This window comes from Balearica regulorum, chromosome 1 (genome assembly GCF_011004875.1).
Source record: "Balearica regulorum gibbericeps isolate bBalReg1 chromosome 1, bBalReg1.pri, whole genome shotgun sequence".
Taxonomy (NCBI): Eukaryota; Metazoa; Chordata; class Aves; order Gruiformes; family Gruidae; genus Balearica; species Balearica regulorum.
The window spans coordinates 18,963,698-18,988,178 of NC_046184.1; the positions used below are offsets into that span (position 1 = coordinate 18,963,698).

The 24,481-nt window shown below is 40.1% G+C and overlaps 1 protein-coding gene across 4 annotated transcripts in view; it reads left to right on the forward strand.

The window, feature by feature from the left end:
* TAFA5 (TAFA chemokine like family member 5) overlaps positions 1–24,481 on the forward strand; it is a 430,494-nt gene that overhangs the window by 116,470 nt on the left and 289,543 nt on the right. The window contains exon 1 of one of the 4 annotated variants that reach the window (XM_075742390.1): positions 2,732–4,008. The exons of the other annotated variants lie outside the window; for them this stretch is intronic. Coding sequence (XP_075598505.1) covers positions 3,918–4,008 — 91 coding nt within the window. The 5' untranslated portion in view covers positions 2,732–3,917. Of the gene's footprint in view, positions 1–2,731; positions 4,009–24,481 lie in introns of those variants that run through there. 4 annotated transcript variants of the gene reach the window in all.

A 24,481-nucleotide genomic window follows, 5' to 3' on the forward strand; every position in this document is an offset into this window, starting at 1 on the left:
TATAGATCATATTTTTAAACCTCTAGAATTGAGCAAAGGCTGCTGTCTTTGCTACAGAGTTCCAGTTTTAGTAATTCTGTAGAACTAGATTGAAGTTTTGGTAAAAAGAACAAATGAGCTGTATTTCCAAAAGAGAACATACATTTGGAAATTATGCACTTCATTTTTGTGCTGCTTTCCCATAAGAACTCAGAAGAACTTACATCTCATACACATTTGCTCTTGCTCCTTGATCATCAGGAATACAAATTCCTCACTTCCTCACTACTTTTCACAGCCACAACTGTCTTCTGTATTGGAAATGTCTTCCAACGCCATCACCATGCTTTACCAGCGTAAAAACATGCTAAGCATTTCTCCTTTAACAGTAAAACACAGCTGGGAGAGTTCCTGTGGAGCAGTTCCCTGGCAGGACCTACTGCTGGGACCACAGCCTCTACATTGCTGGAGATGTATGGGGCCAGAGCTCTGGCAAAAACCTGAAAATTCACAGTGAGATAGTTCAGTACATCTCAGCAACTTAGAAGTTGTTTGACGACTGTTACTCCATTAGCTGGGAATGCAAATCGTTAATAGGCTGAAAGATAAGGGGGAATTTTTGTCAGTGGAATTGATTCAGAAAAGCCTTCCTGAGAAGTCTGCGCTGGTAACTTGAGATCTCGTTAATGTTTGTATAAATCTTCATGCAGGTGACAAGTGAAGAAATTGAAGATGAGTATTTGTGAATAGGACTCACCCTATTTAAAAAGGTCCAAAGCTATTTAGAAAATACAAACCCCACAGCGTACCATATTTAGTACAGCAAGCGGCGTTGCCAGGTACCACTGTCCTCTCAAATGGGAAGTCTTCTGGAATCCCTTGTTGCTATGAGACTACATAGCGCTGTACAGTGTGAGCACTGAACCAGATTTTGCTCCCACTTACACTAGTGTGCATGTAGAGTGACTCCCCTGTGGCCGGGAAGCACAGTGCCGCATTCTGATGTCTTGCTACGAAAGGGTCTGATCCAAAGCCCGCGGAAGCCCAGGAGTATTCATCTAATTCAGAAGCTCAAAGAAGTAAGACTACTAAAAAATGGGAGAAGGGCTATCGTCTGGCACCTCAAAAGGAGCAGGCAATGTGGGGGTTTTGACCCACTGACAGGGGGTCTTCACACCCTTTTCGTCAAAAAGGAAAGTAATGTGTAAAATTTTTCATAGGACTTTGCTCCAACCTTAGCATGTTCAGACTGAAAGATACGTGTTGCTTATAAACTCTTGCATAAACTCTTAAGTTTGATATACTTTTAAAATCCACTTATCTGTGGACTTAAAAACTGCTATGTCAGGCTTTTTTTTTTTTTTTTGGTGTCTGCTTAAGTATAAAATGTGTGAATTTTCTTTAGCTACTCGACACTTTTTTTCTTTCACCCAGAAGACAAATAAACAAACAAAACCCAACTTGAACTGCGCCCAAGCATGTCCAATTTCTCACCAAAGTGTACATTTCAGAATGAAAGATTTCCAGGGGAATATCTCTAGTGTAGCTACGACATTGCTTTAACATTGTATTGCTGTAATCTTCAAATATAGTAAATGCAATAAATGGGTTTATAGGGATTTGTGTGAAGTTTAAAATTCAAAAGATAGCTGGTTTTAATGTTTCTGTGCACTATCAGTGAAAAACCAAAAAGTACAAGGATGAACTTAACACACATCATCAATAAGGGAGATGATTGCCCAAGGAAAATATTGGTCTTTAATCTGTCCTTCCAAGCATCTGGAATCCCTCCCGTTTTTTTTTAAATTAAGGAAATATTTAAATATTAAGTATTACAAAAAATAACATAAATGCAAACATGTAACCAAAGAGCTATGAAAACAAAGCTTTTAGCGTGCAAGTATTCCCTTACTTGGTTTGTATCATCAGAACTATGGATGCGCTTTCATGTCTATCCCGGACAAACCGGGGTAACGCATCGGCCAGCGGAGCGTTACCATCTATTGCTAATGCGCAGTAAATCTACGGCCAGCCTGGGGAGCACAGCAACTTTCAGCTTGTCGCGGAGCCGCACGGCGGGGAGGACCCGCCGCCGTGCCGTGCCGTGCCGTGCCGTGCCGTGCCGTGTAGCGCCGCCCGGCGCTCCGGCCGCCTCCTGCCCGCAGCATCCCGCAGTGCTGCGAACCGCACCTGCCCCTGCCCGGTCCTGCTCTCCCCGCGCTACGCGCCCGTCGCTCGCACCCTGCCGACACCCGCTCCGGCCCCGCCGCGCCGCTCGCCCGCTGCTGGCCTCGGTCCGCGCTCCTCCGCGCTCCTCCGCGCTCCGCTCCGCGGTTTCTCTCCGCGAGCTGGCGCAGGCCGCGGCGCCGGGCACGTTCGCGTCGCGGAAGTTGCGCGGGGCAGCCGGCGGCGTTTGAACGCCAGCGGCGCAGAGCCGGACCGCGTCCGCGGACAGAGGGGCACCGGGCGGGACCCCGGTCCGGGCACCCCCCTCTGCCGCCCGAATACCCGCAGCCGGCAGCGCTTCGGCGCGCAGCTGTGCCCGCTGCCCCCCGCACCGCCCCATCGAGCCGCCGCCAGCCGCGTGTGCGGCACGGAGCTCGGTGCCTCTCGCCCTCACCGGGCAGCCCCCGGCCGTCGGGGCGGCCCCCGCGGCTCCCGGCTGCGGAGCGCCGCGGCGTGCCTGCCCCCGGCCCGGGCTGCAGCGCGTCCCGCAACGGCGGGGACGAGCGCGCAGCCTGCGCGGAGCGGTTCTGCACCGCAGCACCTCCTCGGCCTTCCCGCCCCCCTGCCCGGCTTCTCTACGGCAGCCGACCGCCGCGGTTCGGTCCTTCGTTTGGAGTGGGAGGGCGGCAGCAAAATCACAGCCGTGGTATTTTTTTTTTTTTTTTTTTTTTTTTGTGATTTATAGCATTCTTTCATTTGCGTTCTTGTTTTCCGTGGGGATGGCTGCAACGGAGGCATCGACCTGTAGACTGAGAGAGCTCTCGCCGTAGCCCGGCGCAGCTGCTCGGAGGGCGCTCCGCGGTGCCACCGCCGGGGAGCAGCGCCGGGACGGGGTCGACCCCGCGGGCGGGCGGCAGGCGAGGGAGCGGGGCCGGCCGCGGCGCCCGGGGGAAGCTCCCGGAGCCGTGCGACGAGGAGCTCCTGCGGCGGAGGTGCGAACCCGAGGGGAGGCCAGCGATCTTTGCGACAGGGTCCGAGCGGCCGCGCGTTTGCCCACGACGAACTGAGCGCTCCCCCCCCGCCCCGCACCAGAGAGGATCTCCGAGCCGGGGGAGGAGGAGGGGGGGGGGGGGTGCAACAAATTGCCGCCAGCCGGGAGAAGTTGCAGTAAAGAGAGAGCCCTCCCTCCCCCCCCGCTCCCTCCCCTCCCCGCTCGCTCTCTCCTCCCCGAGCCGTGGCAGCGAGCAGCGGAGCGGCGGCCCGACGAGCGAGCGAAGGAGCGAGCGAGAGACCGAGCGAGCGGCGCCCGCAGCCCGGCGATGCTGCAGCGGCTCCCGCGGAGCCTCGGCGGGGTGGGCCCGGCCCCCGCGCGCCCCGCGCCGCCCGGCGGCGGCGCGCCCTGAGCGGGCGGCGGCGGCCCCGCGCCCCCGCGGCGCAGCGGGCGCTGTTGCGCAACCCTGCCCGGCGCTGCCGGCCTCCCTGCCCCCGCCGCCGGCTCGGCGCGGCGCGGCTCCCGCGGAGACGGAGGGCTGATTCATGGGGCCCCGCGCCGGCCGCCTCGGCGAGGAGAGCGCGGCGCTGCCGTTGCCGCTGCCCCCGCGCGGGGTGTGAAGCCCCGGCCCCTCCTCCGCAGCCCCGGGCTCGCCCGCCCTGCTCGGGAGTGTGGTCCCTGCCGGGAGCCGCCGCGCCTGGCGCACAGAGGGAAGCGTTGATGCATCGCTGTGGAAATTCATTGTGTGACTTTCTGGGTATTTACTGAGTTTCAGACCGAGATGCAGCTCTTGAAAGCTTTATGGGCACTAGCAGGAGCAGCGATCTGCTGTTTTCTTATATTTGTCATCCACTCACAGTTTCTTAAAGAAGGTAATTATATCTGCATGTCTACATACCCTGTTCTTTAATACTAAGGTCTTTACGAGGTGCCTTAATTATTTTTACTGTTTCCAGTATGTTCTATTTACAGCAGTGCTTCCACGCTATTTTTCCTTTCCGTTAAAGCCTTCTCATTTTTGTTCCTTTAGATACTAGGTAGATATAGACTTACATTCTTGGTAAATGTGTGTGTGTATATATATATATATATAAATCTGTGTGATGTTTGTATTCAATGTTTTAGCCTATGTCTCATTTCTTCATGGGGCATGCATAGTGTATAGAAAATATTTGTTGCTATCAGATGACCACAGAACAGTAGTCATCATGTGAGTATTAATAACCCAAAAAGCCTTTAACAAGTAAACGTCTTATTTTTATACCAAATCAATAGGCATCCTTTCCCTCTTCCTTATTCAGTACATTTTCAATAGATGGCACTAAAGTTCTATGGAAAGGGCAGGGCAGAGCAAATCCTGGGCATTCAGCATCTTCCTTCTCCTCATCGGTGCCCCAAAACTGGAAGAGGCCTTTGCATGGTTTCAAGGCTCCTGTTTTTTCCACCTTGTGGTCAGAAAATTGAGATTACAGTTTTCTGGAGAAAATAGTTTGGATTATGGGGCAGGCTCTCGTTTTTTTTTCCCCTACGTGAGTTGGGTGGAAAAAAATATGTTTGATTAGGTGGATAGAGGAATTTTCTTGGGGAGTAACCCTCATATTGCTCTTTTTTTGTTTTCTTTCCTCAGGGAATTACTCTTTTTTTTTATTATTTTTTTTTTATTTTTCTTTTCCCCTCTGCTAAAATAATGATTCCACTGCTAATTTGTAAAGCAAACTGTAGTCTGAGATTCAAGTGTGAATCCTGAGAGATGTATATATATTTGGTGGTGTGTGGGGAAGCCCAGTGCTGTTCTTTAAGCAGTGTTAACAAATATAACACAACAACATGGGGCTTTTGGTGAACCCATTTATTCTTTTTTTAAGATTGTAATATAGTTGAGATTATAGCTGCCCAAAGAAGGAGCCCAGCTCAGCTTGGAGTGCTGGCTGCGCAAAGCATGGAAAAAAACTTTTATGTGACTGGGACAAAGTTTCACTCAAGACTGGGCAAAGCGACAACCTTGCAACCTCTGAAGTATCGCTACTGGTTTTAATTTAGTGTCAGTCCAAAAAAAGCACAAGACTGTACATTTTCACAGATATTTTCTGAAACAAATTAACACTGATTTGCCTGATTTGCTTAATTAAGAAGCGTTATCCAGATATCTCCAGTGCCAGAGATTTCTCCTTTAAGAAACCTACCCATGCTTTAATTGCATTGTGTGCAATGCCTCCCACATAGTCACTTATTTAACATTCTTTTAAAATGCACGGACTAGTGTATTTATATATCTCTGTCTAATGAGATGACTCGTTTTAAGGAGATTTTGCGGAATAGAAATATTGCCAGTCATTTCAGGCTATTTTTTGTCAGTATTTGCCGTCATGCTGCCTTTTTTTTTTTTTTTTTTTTTCAGTCTTTCACTTCTTGATTTTGAGTCCTGTGTTACTGTAAATAATCCATAAAGGTAGAAGCATTTTGTTTTATTTACAACATTTCTTCTTGCATTGTAGGAGTAGAAAGCTAGCAAATTAATATATAAAAACAGAAACCGTGGCCATACACCAAGGACTTTTTTTACATTGCTTCTCCTCCAGCAATTATAGCCACTCTTAATGTGGACTGCAGAGAGAAAACTGAAGCTCTTGAGCTTGTCGGATAACTTAACGGCATCCGTTTGTTTATATTTGTGAACAAAATATTTCTGCTTTGTTTAACACTGAGAACTATATACTTACTGTAAATACAGATTGGGGGTATTGGACTAGTTGTCAGCCTTCTTTGACGGGTGCTAATCTCCACAATAGCATTTTGACCCCTTTCGTATAATTACTTCAGCAGTGTATCTGTTTCTCCCTGTAGTTTCAATAATGACACTGAATAGTTTAGTGGAATTGATTGAAAGTCTACATGGTATAACTGAGTTTCTTCTTTATGAAGAACTTCTGAAATACCCAATTAGAAAAGATTGGTTTAAGCATAATATATTCGAATGCAGGCATCTAGGGGAAGGGGAAATAGATAACGGAAGATTTAAGCTATATATTGTAAACAGTTTGCAAAAGCAAGACTTACATTTCCTTTCTTTTTCATTTTATAACCTGGAGTTTTTTTATTGTTCTCAGTAAGAAAACAAGGGAAAGAAGTGTGAGGAAAGGACTAGCAAATCATTTAACCATATGCCTACCACATTAGTTTACTAAGTAAATATGTATACAGAAGAATATGTGTGAGATGGCTATTACCTTACCTTTGAAAGATTTGAAATTCTTTTCTGACATCAGAGTTAGCCCTTTACATTAAAATTTTATAAAAAGTTAGGACTGGTATGTCTCATTGCACATAATGTTCTTAGACTGTTGATTTCCTGGCAAAAAGATTAATTTCTTGTCGGAGCCTAATGAACTACATGGGCTCATTGTAACTGAGCCATGTGGTCAAAGTCCTAAGTTAAATGTTTGGACATTTTCATTTGATTGTTTCTTGCACAGAAAAATAATTTCCTGTAGTCCCAAGGAACAAACAAGTAAGCCACCACTTTGCCTAGCCTGATCATATTAGCTGATAGCACATATCTCCTGAGGCAATTTGACAGTACAAGCTCACACACTAAGCATCTCTTTTGTATGCAAGACAATTGATTTAAGAAGAATGACATGTAAAATTAATTAAAGCTCTGACTTAATTTAGTAATGCACACTTTTTCCATTTTTGATTGTTTTGTAATGTTTAATGGTTATTATTTTTTCCAGAGGCAGGTCTTAGTAGAAAACTGACATAATCTTCACTTCTTACAACATCTCAAAATGATATGATTGCCACATATCTTTTTCTGTATTCATTTTTCCTTTTCCTCACTTGGAATTAGTAATGTTATCTGTTATGTTAAACTGTTATCAACTATTAACATGAGATATTTTTATAATTTCAGTTGTACTGCATGGCTATAGTGTGTAGAACTTTGATTACCAGCTGAAACTTGTAGCCAGAACCAAATCCTCCTTCCGTCACCTTCATAAATATGAGATTGTGTGTTGCAACAGTCAACTGAGAGTTTTCACAGTTAATTCTTCATTTGAGTTCCTATGCTGAGCTTAGATTTTTCGCTAAGTAGCCCTGTCTTAATTCTTAAATATTTTTATATACATTTTTGAATTAAGGCGGTTTGGTAGTAGCATTACATGTCTGCCGTTTAAATGGTGTTAAGAAACAATGAATGCTTGTTCTGAGATGAGTGGGAAAGAGCTGTTTAAATGTCTATTTTCATGAATATGTTTTTTTCAGGAAGTGAAGAATGGGTGACACAGGGTGCCATTTTTCCACACTTAGGCTTTTGTGTGGAAATACAGGTCGTCCTGTGGCTAATCCGTTCCCCTGTGTCCAATCTGTCCTTCAGTGTTTCTAAAAGATGAATAGAGCTGTGAACCCAGAAAGGGGTATTGTGATATATAATTGCAGTCCCATGCCTGTCTGATCGTCCTGCAGAGCAGTTTAACATACTCTAGTCAGCTGCAGTCAGTATGAAGGGGCATTAAAAATTGAAATATCTGAAACTTTTTGCCTCCACCATTGAGAATTAAAAGAAAGGAATTACCTTCACTACTCATGACTGATTTTAAAGAATTTGTAATCTATTATTGTTTAACACGTTTATTCAAAGAGAACTGAAAAACATTGAGTTGATGCTACACACATTAATTGTGGGAACTCCTTTGCCCCCAGACAAGTACCCTTTTCACCTAGTAGAACATTTTAACCCTTCAGACACAGTAGTGATGGGGAAAGGTAAAGGATATAGGTTCTAAATGTCTCTTTGAATCCCATGGAAAGTAGTGCAGTTAGGGAATAACTTCAGAAGGGTATGCATATATCGCAGCCGGGGTGTCTTACAGGCCTGGATATACTTTAAAGCTTTGTTTATCCAGTGATTGCTCATTAAGAGACCGGAATGTGTTATCTGTCAAGGGCAATTTAATATTTTGAATGTTTTATGAGATTAGGGTGGTGTGAGCCTTGTTTGGAGAGGGACTACACAGAAGCATGGATTCAGTCTCAAGAATCTTACATAAAGCATAGAGGATTGGAGTATTCAGATCTCAAACCCATGTTCTTAATCTGTTGGTTAGATGTTCAGTACTAAGCTGTGTAAAATGGGGTGATTTTCTGTTGATACGCTGCAGCAGTTAAGTGGAGACAAGAGAATTCCGATACTTCTGTTATAACTGGGTGATTATGGCTATAAACCAGAATTTTAGTATCACTTGTGCAGATTTAATATGTACTTATGTATATGAATAGGGTAGCTGTTTAGCACATTTTTCATAATTATCATTTTTTTCTGCTTTAGGCAAAAGTTAGCAATTATTGGTTACACTGTTGTTGGCACTTCTCTGTCAAACACATTAGAGGAATTAGTGTCACAATAGCAAAAATAATGCAGCACTTTCTTTAAAAGAATGCATTTATTACACATAACAACTTGGTTAAGTTTTATACTTAATATCTTTATTCTTTAACTTTTTAGAGATTTAAATATTTTAGCCTCCTATAAAAGTATGGGAAAAGCTTTATGCATAATTTTGTGTTCTTAGGGTGTACATTTTGACACTGAAAAGAATAAGGAACGTTATTGTATTTAGCTGTGTAACCCCAAACAACTCTGCTACTCCTCTGCTAATGTCTGAAAATGTCTACTGACAGTATACCCAAGATAATTATTTCAGAGCTTTCTGTTCATATAACCTGATAGTTTTATAAAGTTGGTAAAACAAATCTTTACTGCTGTGTAAAACAATTTGAGGAAAGGATTTGTTATCTTCTAAAACTTTTTGAGACTTTAGCCTCAAAATTTTCCTGGAAAGAATTGGACTGTGACTTATTACGACAGATAACATTGCCAGCCTTTCTTAAAATTTTCTTTTCTTTTATCATTTAAACATTAAAAATAAGGAAGACTTGAAGCAATTAAAGTGAGAAAGAGAATTGCTCTTATGAATGTGGGAAAAAAGTTTGGGTTTATGTTAGAGTTGTTGGGGGGTTTTTTTGTTTTGTTTTGTTGGTTTTTTTCCCTCCAATTTGCCCTTTTATGCTTAACCTGTGTCTCAAAACAGTAAGATACCTTGCGTACCAGATGTGCTGCATATGTTACCTATATATAGTAAAACTGAGTTGAGGACGGTGTGTCCCAGCTGCAAATTTGCCTGCTTGTGAGGGGTTTGTTACTTTTAACATGCTGTGGTATAATTCTTTTCTTCTGTTTATCTTCTATACATTTTTTGGTTTTTTGGTGAGGGGGAGAGGGGGAGTTGTGGAGAGGCAAATTTGAATGAGACTATGAAAGCAGCACATCAGGCTAGAGAGAGGCACAGAATCCAGAAATGAAAGGTTTCTCTTCCCATCCAGGAAACAGATTTGGCAGTTAAAACCCCCTAAGCTTAAATAAATGCTGCACAAGGAAAGAAAGTGTGAAAAAGTAACAAATCTGGGGAGTTTGTTTGCCATTTTTTGTGGTTTTATTGCAAATAAATAAAATCAAGAAGACCCAGTTCAGTGACTGTTTGATAGTATGTGGCACATCGGGACTGAAGAAAAATGAGAGAAGATCCTGCTTTGAGATGAAATAGTTTTGATATTTTCAGAAGGTCTTTTTAAGATAGGGTTAGAGAAGTGTAGCAGTGAAAGGAAGTGATGCAGACAAAAGTTCTCAATAATTTTCTTTTCAGGGAGGCGAGAAAGATGTTCTCTGTCTGGCATCTGCTGTGCCGGGATATACCAAGAGGGGGAGTCTGACATTTTTTCTGCCCATAGAAGGTAGTTTTGAAATAGTCTGGTTTTGGGTGATGGAAATGAAAGATGTGTATGTCTTCACAGGGAAGTGCACCATAGATGGTATTAAACCCCCTGCTTTTCCCAACTGAGCAACTTGGAAAAAGGAATTAGTAACAGATTTTCGGTAGCCTTTTCACAACTGCCTGTTTTCATGCCCCAAGAGCACAAAGGAGGAATTATTGACCTTCCTCAGCATTTATCAGCATTACCTATTCTTAAAGGCAGTACTATAGACTGATGTGAGTCACACCACACAAAAGTACATGCTTTTAGATCTGTTGACTAATATTTATTTTTTCTTGTTTCTAAGCAGGCATACACTGTATCAAAAATAAAACTGGAATAAAAACAAGACATACACAATTGACTTTTTTTTTTTTTTTTTTAAACCAAATTTAAAAGGGGACATTGAAAAAAAACCATGCATTTAAAGGTCAAGAATTCAATACAGTGTTGGTAAGAAAAGCCATATATGTCTTTAATTCACTAATCAAAACACAGATAAAATTATTCTCTTCTCATATATATTTAAGAATGTCTTTTTATAATCATATGAAGAAAAGGGCAACAGGAGTTTTTGTACTAATGATAACAACAGTATTTGTTTTCTGGTAGTATTTAGATATCCCAGTTGGAATCGGTGGCTCAGCCGAGTATGACTGGCCAACTGTGTACATACAAGTCCAAGCCAGGGATCTATTCCGTCCAGTATCTGGATTTTAGCAAAGATTTATTTTGTTCTGAAATTATATCCTCTTGTCACTTGCAACCTGTAGTGATAGAAGGTTCTGTTTAATAACAAAATCCGATTATTTGCTTAAATGTGCTTTTTATGCCTGTTCTAGAAATCCAACACAATATAATGAATCTGCCTATTCATTATATTGTACCTTTGGCACTACATCAGTTCACAAGTAAATGCTAGTCAGAACAATAGATCTTCCTACTAATTGTTGTTAGTCTTGTGAAAAGCAATAAGTAACGTGTTTGAAATATATCCAAACAGCAAATTAACATATAAATAACCAGAAAAGAAAAAAAATAAGTGTAATGGATCAATACCTATTGAAATATTTTCTAAAAGCAGATGCTGTACTAATGTGTGTTTTCATGTAAGTGATTTATTATTTTTGACCATAAGGAGGAAAGTAGAAGATTGTGTTAATATATCAGGTGAAAAATTATATTTATAATAGACCAGTACATTCTGGATCTCAGTTTCTTTCTAACATGCCACCAGACTATATGGTATTCTAAAGTCTAGATGTTTAATTGCAGTCACACATGAGGAAAGATGTAGGCCAAATTAAGTGGATCCACAGGAGAACAAAGGGAATAACTGCAACTTAAGAAGGTAAGACCTAGAAAGAAGTACTAAAGAGTTACTGAGTTTAGAGAAGAGATTACTAGCATGATAAGAGTTTTCAGTGGGTAAAATTCTGCCTTAAGAGTAAGAAACTGATCTTTCTGTAAAGTGAGAAGATTACAAGAAGCAGTGGGTGCAAACTGATTTGAGGGAGATTTAGGTTAGACATTAGGAAAGATTGCAGCAAGGCAAATTTGTGCTGTGCATTAGGGAACACTTGCCAATGGCAAAGACAGTTAAGCGTTGGAATAGATTTTCTTGTGAAGTTGTGAAACAGGAGAGTTTTACTTTGAGGTTAAAATATTATCTGTTGGGAATAGTATCATCATGTTGAAGCAGACAGGTAGACTAGGTGACCTCTTGAAATCCTTTCAAGTCTTATCCTCTAAAACGTGGGCTAACCTGAAACTTACTTAGAAAGGTGAAAGATATTTAAACATCTGACTTTAGGACAGTTTTCTGTTGACTGCTGAAGTGAATAGGCTTATGAGAAGATACACTAGGACCTGAATAGTAGGGGGACTATTTGTCCCCTACTCAAGGGACAAATAAAACCTCAAAAAGACAACCAGTATTTTAAGTATTTTATTAGCTACATCATGCCACTTCTTTTTAGTTGCAGTTTTATTATATTTTTTTTAAGAAAAAAGAAAAAAGGAACAGAAAATTTCATGATTTATGTAGTTAAAAGATCACTCTTTTAAGTGCTGTTTATGTTGTAAGCTCTTTAGGACTTGAAAGCATCCTGAAGCAGGGCTTTGCTCTGTTCACTCTTGTTTACATACAAAGAGCAGTGGAATTAGAATCTTAGTATCATTCACTTTCTGGTATTTCTTATGGGATAAGGATTTGGGTTAATGATTGTTGAGCTCTCCCAGTCTGTTCTTGTTATCCCAGCACCTGGAGGGCTTATCTCCAGGTCCTGTGGCTGCTGTGACCTCTGGTACGGGAAGCACAGAACCAGCCCCACAACAGGGTGAGCTGGAAATGGCTTCCGAGAGGTTCTCTGTCAACCTGAGCCCCTTTGGTGCTACGGGTGATTAAGAGCTTGGTGTTCTTTTCTGTCTGTAACAGTGGCACCTTGGTGCAATGCTGTCCAATTTTTATATTTGCATGGTTTAAAATCCAATAGCAAAAGGAAAATTAGCAGATCATGCTGACAGAAGATAAGCAGGAAAGCAGTGGTCACTCTTGTTAAATACAGGTGGGCAAACCTAGCTGTACTCTGTGGAGCTGTGAGGTGTCATATTCCACAACTGGTACTTGGAGCAAGTCCCGTCTGGCGTTTGGTTGTGTCTCTGGAACAGTTATCTACTACAAAGTTGTTCTGCTTAAAGGTGTAGAAGAACTGGATACAAGTTATTGTTTCCTTGAGCAGCAACATTTCTTTCAAGACAGGAAACAGGAAAGTTTTTAGAAGTTACTATATTGCAAGCTAAAATTTCTTTACCCCTGTACACTAGCTTGTCAAAAAGCACTCACATTTTACGTGTTTCTGCGGTGACTGACTGCTAATTAATCACAACAACGATGTTATATATCTTTTGTACTTTGCTCCAGTTTTTATTGTATTAAATTACATGGTTTTCTGCATAATTCTTTCAATACAAATTTATGGCTTTAAGGAAGAAAAGACAAACCATTGCTCCATTTATTCAGAGTTGTACATGTTTTGGAGATGTGGATCTGGGAATAGATTTAGCCTCAAGAGAACCAAACAGTTGTTTGAAATGGTCACTGCTTGAGTATCACCTTGCTTACAGCTGTGAACTAATTGAGATTAAACTAAAATGATCATGAGATGCTTCCTTTTCCTGTGCATCGGCAGTTCCCACTATCTGTTAATGCTTTAAAAGTATTATTTAGTCATTAAAAAAAAAGAATGTGCTTCTGGGTTCCTCTTTTGTTCTAGCTTTTGCCTTTGCTTTTCTAAATACATACTGGTAGATGAAGTAAAGAGTCTTTGGCTTCATTTATTGTGAGAAGATCTCATAACTGTTGTAAGCATTTTTGTATGTTTGGCTATAAAACTATAGATTGTACCAGATGCTGCCTTAACTTATTTTATAGAATTATAATGGAAGCTGATGAGTCTTAGAGTCAAGCCTTTAAAGATAAAAATCCTTTTGCTTTCTGTTTTGTTTGTTTGTTTGTTTTGGGTTTTTTTGGTAGCATATAGTAATAGCTCCTTTTTAATGAATCTTTCCACCTTTCTGTTATTTTGATTAACATTTTCATAAAACTTTTTATATTTTAGTATTATAAGTTTTATGTCTTCCCTAAAGACTATAACAATATTCAAAATGTACTTTACCTGTTATTTAGGTAATAAGTGGCATGATTTTCCAGTGGGCTGAAGACCCGAGAACTCCCATTGCCTGCAGTTAGAGATTGTGGGATAAAACATATGGGTTGAGCATTTTCTTGGCCATGTCCACCTACCAATTTTATGCCAAGGCCTGACAGGTTTATTATTATTATTACTGGTTAATTTGTAACTAGACAAAGATCCATTTGTTGTGAGAAATATAAATATATATATATATACACACACACATCACTTGTGTTAATTATTTATAAAAAATGCATTGTAAGATCGGTATATAAATTAGCAGCAGTTTTTCCTTTTTGTTGCACTTTCCTGAGCTCAGAAGCATTTTGGAAGCCACACATGGCTTTTCACTTTTAAGTAAACTGTCTCTGGTAACAGCCTTTAGAAAGTAATCTGTAAGGTATGAAAGTTGAAGGAAACAATGCGATTAGAGAAAATGAGTACACTATTTGATGTTCAGAATGAAATTTTGTCTTCATTCGAGTTGGTGGTGAACTTCTTGCTGTTTTCACTGAGCCCCCAGCTTTAGCCATGTTGGGCAGCCTGAGGTTGTACTTTGGTATACTTTTGCCTCGGTTTATTGACTTGTGAAAGTGTCCTTTCCTATCTGTAAGATGTGTGAGGTAAATGACTTTGAAAGATAACTTCTACTGAAGCTCTTTTTAAATCAACTGATAAAAGAAGGTTCTGCTTCATACTACAGTTCCTTGTCCCATACTCGGCCACTCCAGCTCCTGGTGACACTGTCTTGCTACTGGTAAAATGAGGTTATTTTCCTTGTTCCACAGATGCTAAAAACTATGGCTGTTGTGTAACTGCATACTCCAGTACAGTGAATTAGTGTTAGTAGTATGTGCTTCTGTTTAATTATGTACTGAGGCCTTACCTAGAGTCAGAACCGTACCCTTGCAGTCACTTAACAAATCTAGAGATGCTCGCAGTTCACAGAAGAAGTACAAGAAAAAGATTGTTAAATTATACATGAGCGAGTAGTAAAAATAACAGAAGTTATGAACTATCATTTCTCCTCAGTGTCTCTTCACAGGCTTAATGCTTCTCTCCAGCTAGAATTGCCTAATTTCTTCAGTGGTCCTTGTCTACTTCTAGCACGCTCCTTCTGCCTTCTGTCCTGCATGCTCTCCTAGGGGAATGCAGCTTCATTCTGCACACATGTGTGGGAACATGGGCCAAAAAGGAGATGGTCAAGGAATCTGTTATGATTATGAGCATTTTGCTTTTCTTCCCTAGTTTCTAGGGTCTCTTAGAAACAACTTCTATATTAGCTCTGCCTGTATGCTTATGTATATGCTATATGCATAGCATAGACTCCCTCTACCCATTATAAGATTCTTCCAGTCTGATTTTTAGGTTAGAATATGGCTGGCCATATAATCTAGTTCATTGGGCATTCGAGTGTTGTGTATTAGCTAATGAATTACCAGTATTCTGATTTAGTTTTGTTAGAATACAGTCTGAAATTTTTCTTTTCTACTACTGACAGAGAACTGAGATGAACAAAGAATTTGTGCCCTTTTTATAATTACTTACTCTTTGTGATATGGGAATGTTTCACTAGATGACTCAGTTGCAAACTTCCAGGCATCTGGTCCCTTAGGAAGCCAGTGCAGATCATAGAATCATAGAATGGTTTGGGTTGGAAGGGACCTTAAAGATCGCCTAGTTCCAACCCCCTGCCGTGGGCAGGGACACCCTCCACTAGACCAGGTTACTTAGATGCCCACACTGGGGAGATCAAGTCTATATGTAGCTAAGCTCGTATATTTTCACATGCATTTTATTGTAGTGTTACCCTTTTAAGTTTTCTTCTTCAGTTTTGTGACCTTTATTGTGGTGAGAGTGAAAATGCATTAGATTTATAATAATTCTTAATATTAAACCCAGTTCATAGAAATGATGTATGATTAATAAATTGTATTATGGTGTAAAATGAATGTAAAGTCTCTATTTGTTGCAGGTATTTTAATGAGTAGTTTGAAAATTATTTTCAGTTCACAAGATGAGATTTGCAAACCTCCCTTTTTCAGCAGACAAGTGATGGAAGTCAAGTTAAGAGGAGTAGCTTGTCTCTCAGATTCATTCTAATGCTATGACTTTCTGACATGATGTTGAAGATGTCAGATCTGTCTCTTGGCTTATATAATTCCTGTTCACTCTTACGGGAACTGCAGACACCTGTGCATCTTTAGGCAGGCAGGTTCTTGAATTCAGTAGAGCTGTCCAGTACTAGAGTGGCATGTCAAAACACAATTTGCTTCCTAAGAAAACACAGCAATCATATTTTCTTCTCCAGATTAAAAGCAAAGCAAAACAAAACAAAAAACCAGAAAACCCAGTAAAATTTCAATGGAAATAGCAGTAAAAATAGCAAGAAAAGGACTGGAATTTTCAGCATATTTTAATTTTCTAATAGTTTATAATTATAAAAGCCATGCAGAGAAACCTTTGCCATAGAAGTACTCATTTGTTTGATTGCTTTCTCCTGCATTTGTTTATGGTTTAAAAGTGGTCAAGGTTAAGCAGATATGTACTTACTAGCTGTGATTTAATCATAACTTCTTCTCAATGTAGCTTCACCTTTCAATATAAACTGTAGCCATTTAAAGTAAAAAAGAGCTAGTCTGAATCTATACGTGAGAAAAGATTATGTAACAACACAAAGGAAGTAAAGAGTTTGTAATGAAGCCTCACTGTTAATTTACATTTTGAAAAAACAAAAAGTTGCCATAGTAACATGAAGGTTGCAAAAATTTTCTAAATCTGATGTATTAGACTGAGGAAACTCTTAACTTGCATGACATGCTTCTCAAGTTTTGTGAATAAGAAAGAGCATAATTCTGTGCATTGTGGGGTTGGTCTCAAATAATTTACATTTGTGCAAAACATAATAATAAAATATGAAGGCATTGGTAAGTTATGCAAACTGAGCCTTTTCCAATCAGCTTTCTAATTATGTTGTTCCTAAGATAATTGTTGTTTGGGTTTTTTCCCCCCAAAAATAGTAAAATATGTAGATGTTTTTGAGTATAAGAATTTGTTACAGCTCTGTTGTTGTTCAGCAATTGTACATTTAATATTGATGATTTTTAAATATGCGGGGCAGTATATTCTGTCTTTTCTCATAAATTTCTTTTTAATTCTATTTAATTCACTATTTTTTTTTTTTTTTTAGAACAAACTTACCAATAATGTTTTCTTTATGAAACAGAACTTTGGTAAACAGACCAAAATATAGAGTTAATAGTGAGATCCATTTTTTCTATTTTAAAAGGCCAGTTTTAGTACTGTGCACTATGAGTATTGTAAACTCTAGTTCTGAATGCCATGGACTGCACTGTTAGCTTTCTAACTCCATGTGCATCCAAACTGAGCAAATTACTCTTATGGAGCAGTTTGCAGGGTCAGTTGTTCAAACTAGTTAATTTACTGCGTATCTCAAGTCTCAGCAGACAGCTAGTTTTTATTTTCAGTGCTATGTGTATGTTTTATACTGCTTAAGAAATATGTAAGAAATAATGTTTGCACCCAATCCTCATCTAATGCTTTCTAAATATCATCGTGTTGGATCTAGCTTTACTGACGATGGCTAGTGACCTTTTGACTCAGGGGATGTCTGAGCTATTTTAACTTCTTAAGGTGAAGTTTTTGCTGATGCATGATCCAGTTGAGTGTTACAGCTTGAATAATTCTTCCATACTGGTATGTTAGATTTAAAAATAGGTCTCATTTTTGAATATGTTAAATGTAATAACAGAAACTATTTATCACTAGACAGCACTAGGGTATTCCACCGGTTTCCAGCTGCAGTTCTATTGCAAAGTCTCCTTTGCCATTACAAATTATTAGTATCCTTTTTTTAAGTAACATTTAAATTCTTTTCTAAAAAAATCATAATATTAAGTCGAAAGCCCAGAGCAGCACTGATGATACCTAAACCATTGCTCTGCTTTAAGACCTCTGATGGTGGAGATTCTACAGCTTTTCTGGATTTTCATGCTGCATCCATCTATTATGTCTGCATTTACTCTGAGTGGCTGCTGCGGTATCAATCATTTTGTCATGTGGGAAGGCTGGAGCAAAAAGCACACAAACACACAGAGCTCTGTGAAATCCCAACATACTTAACACAACTAAATCGTAAAGATAGTGCTTTATGTATGATTGCTGGGTTGCAGTTGCAGAATGTGGTGAACGGCAAATCAAAAAGCAGCGTTCGCTCCCTGCCAGAGAGGAGGGAGGACCTGCTGGGGACACCGAGGATCAGCTGTGAGGTGTGGCATCTCTAACTGGGGAGACAGTGCTGGGACAATTCTTCTCCCGCAGTGTTCTTCCTTGGCTCCTGCCCCTGAGGGGGCTGCAGCCATTTTTTTAAACCTACTTGTGGCCACCTTTGTGTTTGCACCTCATACAAGGGCGTTTCACACATGTGAGATACATGTTCCTTATTTTCCTTGTTGTGCTGATTCTGCCGAACACCGGAAGCTACGTTCCTTCAGTAACCAGCAACTGGCTGTGATTTGTGTTTATACCCCCGCCTCTGCCATCACCCTGTGATTACATCCCGGGGGGCCGCTACTCCACATCACTGCAGCGTCAAAATGGCTTCTGGTACTGCCCTCAGTGCTCTTTCTCTGCTTTTCCAACATATCCCAGGTCAACAGACCACTAGTGGTTTTAGATTTTGCCCAAGATTGCTGTCTAATGATATTTCAGAGTTTTTAAATGTAGAGTCGATGCATGACGCTGTTTAGAAGTAGGACCCATGAAGCTCTTGACCACCTACTATGGTTGCCCAAGACTTGCTGTATGTCTTGGGAGCGCAGTTCGTAACAATGCATTTGACATTGCGACTAATGTCTTTCTTGTGTTGCTTTGCTTGGTACTGAAAGGTAAATATATAAGGGAGAATTTTTTATTGATTTTTTTCCTGTTTTAAAAATACACAAGTTCCTCTTCATTTGAGGTAGAGAAGGCATTCAAAGAAGCACTCCTTGCTCTTCAGCAGACGATTTCTGACAGTTTTGAAGATCACTGGCAAACCGCTGTCTAAAAACTGGGAAATAATAGGATAAAAAGTGAGGGTTTAAATTCATTTTTATGTAAACATTTGGTTCTTGGAAGCATTTAGGACACACAGTTGCTGCTGTTGTCAATCTTGAATGTTTCTGAAAATCATCCATCTCTAATTACTACTCTGTAAAGTCTAACTGTGTTTGTTTTCAAAAGTCTTGGCAAATATATAGCTTATTTCTTTATGTTAGAGATGGTAATTAAATTGCGTGTTAGAGTGCAAAATCCATTAGGAACTATTCTTGCATGCACTAAACTAACGTCCATCTTCTGAATCTTTGTATGTCAGGGCACCATAAGGGCCGGCGGCTCCCAAGGGTTGGGGTGCTGGTGATGTTGGGGTTCCCAGGAGAGCTGGTAGCCAGGGCCCGTCCCACCCCAGCTGGGAGTGGGGCAGCCAGGGAGGCACTGGGCAGCCCCGGCCCCGGGCACCTCCCCGGGGACAGGGACAGGCCAAGGCCAGGCCGGGCCCTGGGCCCGCAGGTGGGCCCGGCTCGGCAGGCCCGTGGCCAGGCAGGGCTGTGGGAAGATGGAGACTGGCCCTGTGGCAGCATTGCTGTGGCGGGGGCTGACGGCCCTCGGGGGTGGAATGGCGTCCTGGGCGGTGGGCAGGGTGTGCCAGGCAGGGACATGCATGGCTATGGGGCCCTGACCCTGTATCTGCTTCTGTAGCTGGTCCGGTAGTAAGAGAGCTGCTTTGAAAGTATTATAAATGCAGCATGAGAATACCAGCATGCATCAACACACTGATTTACTTTGCATATTATGTGGCAGACATATTCTTGTGTTTTAAAGACCATACACATTACTTTATGGATGCGGTAAATTGTCCTGAACAAGCTCAATCTGGACTGGTAGTTGAAGAGAACTTGAGTCCTGCATTTCGGATGATTGATACGCGGCTGCTTGATGTCAGTACTTCGGGGACATAAGAACGGTGCTGCTGAAAGCACCAGTTCTTCAGAGAGATAGAACAGGAATCCAAAAGAGGAGAGGTAATAGTGAATAGTACTGTATTGGACTTTCTGCAAGTCATGACTGACGTATCAGTTAGGTCCTTCTCTAAGCTGTGCACAATAAGAAGCCTGTTGTGGTTTAGTAGTATCTAGATGTATTAGACAGGCACAAAATTGTCTTCTGCAGATGTGAGTTTGCAAAGTGCCTTGGGATGCTTCTGAAAAGGCAATGTTATATCACTGCAGGGTACTTCTAAACTAATAGTTTCATGTCCTTTCTGATTTCCTTTCTTCCACCTGATGCTTCAGCCATTGAATAACATTGAATATAGGACATCATAGTCAATCTACAGCAATGAACTGTGTTGCCCTGACATAGAGTTTAGGAATCATTGTAGTATCACGCAGAAGGAGATGCTCAGTAGTAGTGAAAAGATGTAGTTGTACGCAGTAATCTTAAATTGTAGAAATCAGGAGCAAACTCTGCATGATTAAATGGCTCTTTCCTCTCTCTCGCTTGCTTATTATGATACAACAATATGACTTGCACCTCCATGAGTAAAGTAATATTTTACTGTATTTATGAATGTGATAGAGTAGCTCATATTTTAGATATTGTCATGCTTGAATCATATATAAATATATTGATTCATTTAAACTGCAGTAAACCAAAGTGCCCTTTGTATTCCTGCATGCAAAAGGCAGCTCCTATGTAAATGAAACCCACATTGTCCTTCTATGGGATAATTTCTGTAGTTTGCAATTATGATTTCTCTTCTGAAATGACATTTGATAGCACCGTGATGTGCTGCTGGTAAATCAGTAACCAGAACTCTTTTCTAACCCATCCAGCTAGAACAGTGTGTACTCTTTTTAGATTCTGCAAGGTCTCTGTGTACAGATATGTGCAATGAATCTTTCTGGTGAAACAGTAGTTGTCTTTCCCTCACCCCTCTGCTACGAAGGCTTTACTTTGTATTTTGGATGGATCACAATCCCAGCTGTCCTGGAGCTTTGTGAAGCTTATGTACAGTTCTGAGGCTTGACAGGCTTAAATGCACATTCGTGGATGGTAGTCTGACCAAATTTTGTTTCAGCTGTAACAGTAACTGCTTGCAGCAGTGTGGATGTGCTGTACTTGTAAGAGAGCTTGCATACGTGTTCATTTGCATCTCAGTATATGGAACGTGCTTTTGATTTTCAGTTGTATATAATGACTGTAATTTGGATTTTGGACAAAAATAGTAGATGTGACCACATAAATGGTATACCTAGTGAATCTTTAGTTCAAACAAGTGGTGAAAGGTTTACTTGTATTTTGGAACCCATGCTTTTTATATTCTGTACAGGCAAAAACATTCTTAGTTACATATTCTTAATGTTCAGCATCGTGAAAATTGAGTAAACATGTTTAAAGGGCATATTTGTGTTCTGTGGTATTAGGTGTACATATACCGTGAATATGAAGAACATTTCATAAATACAGTATGCAAGGGACTTGCATATTCTGACTAAATGCTTATTAGTATATGTCATTAGTTTTAAGGAACTTTGTTTTTCAAAGGTTTGTAACGAGGTGGAAGATGGAGAATAATTATACCCCTGTCAGCTAGTCAAAGACAATTGCTGCCTATCAGTAAATTCTGAGCTTGCAGACTGAAGCGTTTGTTGGCATAAAGCTGCTTCAGCCCTAACTATATGTATTACATGTTTCCTTATAAATGAAAAGTTAATAGTCTTAAACACTGCAGGTCCCATCTGTCTTTTGATCAGCTCCGCAGCTGTTCTGTTGCTCAAGTCCTTTTGCTCTCTCTTTTTCCCCTTCCCAACTTTTATTAATCTAATTAAATTTTTCAAGTTAAGCACCTGAATAGATCATAAATCATAACAGTCAACTACATTACACTCTGTCTATAAACTGAGTTTGTGGGGGGTTTTCCCCCCATTACTCCTATCATGGGCTTTTGATACTGGAAATCTGGGTTTTTTTCAGCCTTAATTTCTTTGTAGCATGTATCCATTTGTTATTTTGCATTTTCCCTCCTTCCACTGTTTATCCCTGCTGAAATTATGAATATGGTCATATCCCTTCTTATCCTTTCTTTTGCCACACTAAACAAAAAAAGTTATTTTCCCAGCATTACTTCAGAATGTGTACTTGCAGTTTTCTTAACCATCTCATGCCTTCTTTCCTGCACATACAGTGGCTTGAACAGGTATAACCTGAATTTTAACTGTCTTGCAGTGGCGTTGAGCACTAATGTTTATACTTGCCTCCCTCTTTTTAGCAGTACCTCTCCTGTTCTCATTTGTTAGGATAGTAGGTGTCCTTTCACAGCCTCACAATGGTGATAGTGTACAGTGAATCTGTCATCAGTTCATCCTTTCAGCCCTTTTTTCTCCTCTGTCATTTCCAACCAGTGAATTCCCAAATTTTTCATGTAATTTATTTTAAGTTCCTGCCTACTTGGCTTTCCACTTCATTGTTCTCATCCCACTTCTGTTACACCCATCATCAGAAAGGCATTCAGTTTCTTCCTATGTTGTATTTTGAGCCTTTTCTGTGTTAACAATGCCTCTGAAATTTGTGTCTCAGAATTCTTTTGAGCTTCTAATTTAGATGTACAATAAAAAGAATTCAGTAACCACATTTGCAATAACATTTTATTTTGCACATAAAAAAGCACTGGGCCAAAAAGCAAGATTTAAGATCTGATATGGGTTTAAGCTGGCATTTGAAGATTAGATTTCCAGATTAAAACTGGTGCCTACATCAAGTCTCTAAAGACTTGATCAAAAGTAATACGAGCTTGTATAGTTAGCTCATTTTTTTAGGACTTGTATCTTATACAATAATATTCCAAATCTTCATAATTAAATTAGAAAAACATGTTCTTTCTTTTTCTTTTTTCAACAGAACCACATAGTGGTTAGTTTAGCTATGGCAATTAATAATTAATGAATTGCCTCTAATTTTATACTCTGTATTTTGTCTTTCTGTTTGTAGCTATAAAACCACTCAAAATGTGCAATGGTTTCCACTTGGTTTAGGAAAAGTATCAGCATAAGAATTACTGGGGTTATTTGTTCTCTGTCAGTTGCACAACAATTTTTTCTTTCTTTTTTTTTGATACCTGCTGTTTGAGAAATATATTTTGGGATTGCTATGGCTTTTACGTCTACGAAGAAAAGCTTAGTGTCTTGCGATTTTGAATGCATATTTTCCAGTGTACTAGGGATGTGGGCTTTTCAAGTTGGTTTTGTATTTATAAATGTTTGTACTGTAAACAGATGATCAGGGTGGATCAGGGTGTAGGAGAGGAAATATTTCAGAGTTTCTCATGTTCCTTTTTTTTAAATTTAAGAACCCCTTTAAATTTAGGAGCCCCAAAAGACCTTACTGAATAAGTGGAAATTATTAAACATAAATTGCAACAGAAAAGCTTTGGGTTTTGGTAATGAAATATCTGTCTTGATTTAAAAAAATAAATATTTTTAGCAACTGAGTAGGTGAAATTAGATTTCCCAAATACATGTTGTTTCCTAGGGAGGATTGTTCCACATTGCTCACCTCTTTCATTTGTGAAAGAACATCTCAACTTTCTCTTTCAGACCTGCATAAGTGGCTGCAAATAGTAACATTTGACTGTCTTTGGAGTGGAAGATTAGTACAGTTGTATGGTATGAAACTCTAGTTTCCATTTTTTTATAGGAACCACTTGCTTGACTTAATTTCACTGAAAGGTTAACAGAAGTTCATGATGCTTTTAGATGAACCATGGCTCAGCTTTGAGCCAAATCAGGTATCAAGGAGAGATTTCTGATTTTATTCAATGCCAGCATAATTTGGATGGTTTGAGATCCTGAGATGTCTAATCATGAAATTCACTGCAGAATTTAGGGCTAGGTGCTCATATGAACTACACTGAGCAAAAAACCCCACGTTGTTTTCCTGTAACTGTTTTCCATCTCTAATTCTCTCATGCAGTACATCCTTTATCTTATGGACCGATCTCAAAATCCTGTCCTGACCCCCTGTGTCAGAAAGAGTGATGGAGTGTTACCTCCTGCTGGCCCTTCCGTTCTATCATTTGCCCTCAGGAGGATTTTCGAGGCATGTGCTTTATAAATGGCACCTTCTATCTTCTTTTGAAAATTGTTAATACACTTTTAACAGGAACAGTCTTAACACATTTACAGCACAGTGCAAACTATAAACTTGATTTATATGGAAGTACATATTTTACTGGAGAAGGCAGTGTACCCTTGCTGCCTATAATCTGACTGTAAATTTACGGGGGGGTGGGGGTGGGGTTTAATACTACAAACTAAACTAGAATTGTGAATTTCTGAAAATGGAGTATTTTGGCTGAGTTGTGTGACCTCCTTTCATCTGTAAATACATCAGTATTTACATTGCTTCACAATAATCGCTGATTAAGGATTTCTATTTTAGGCTGTGACTTTTTTACTGTAATGTATGTTTCTCAAATACTGCAGCAAAAGCTGGAGATATCTTTATGCCTTACAAATAGAGTTTTTTTCTGTTGAAACCTTTGAAGGAAAAAAAAAAGTAAAACTGTTATAGAATTTAAACCCTGCAAGTGTGATTTGTATATGCTATGACTTTTTCATTATTTACTAACTTTAGATGCTATAAATCTTATCCTTGGAATCAAAATATTCTGCTCAGTGGCTGCAGCAGTAGCAGCGCTTAGACAGCAAGTAGCGAGTTCAGCTGACAAGATTCTGGCTTGTGTTTCTCTAACACAAACATGGCTCATAGAAAATGG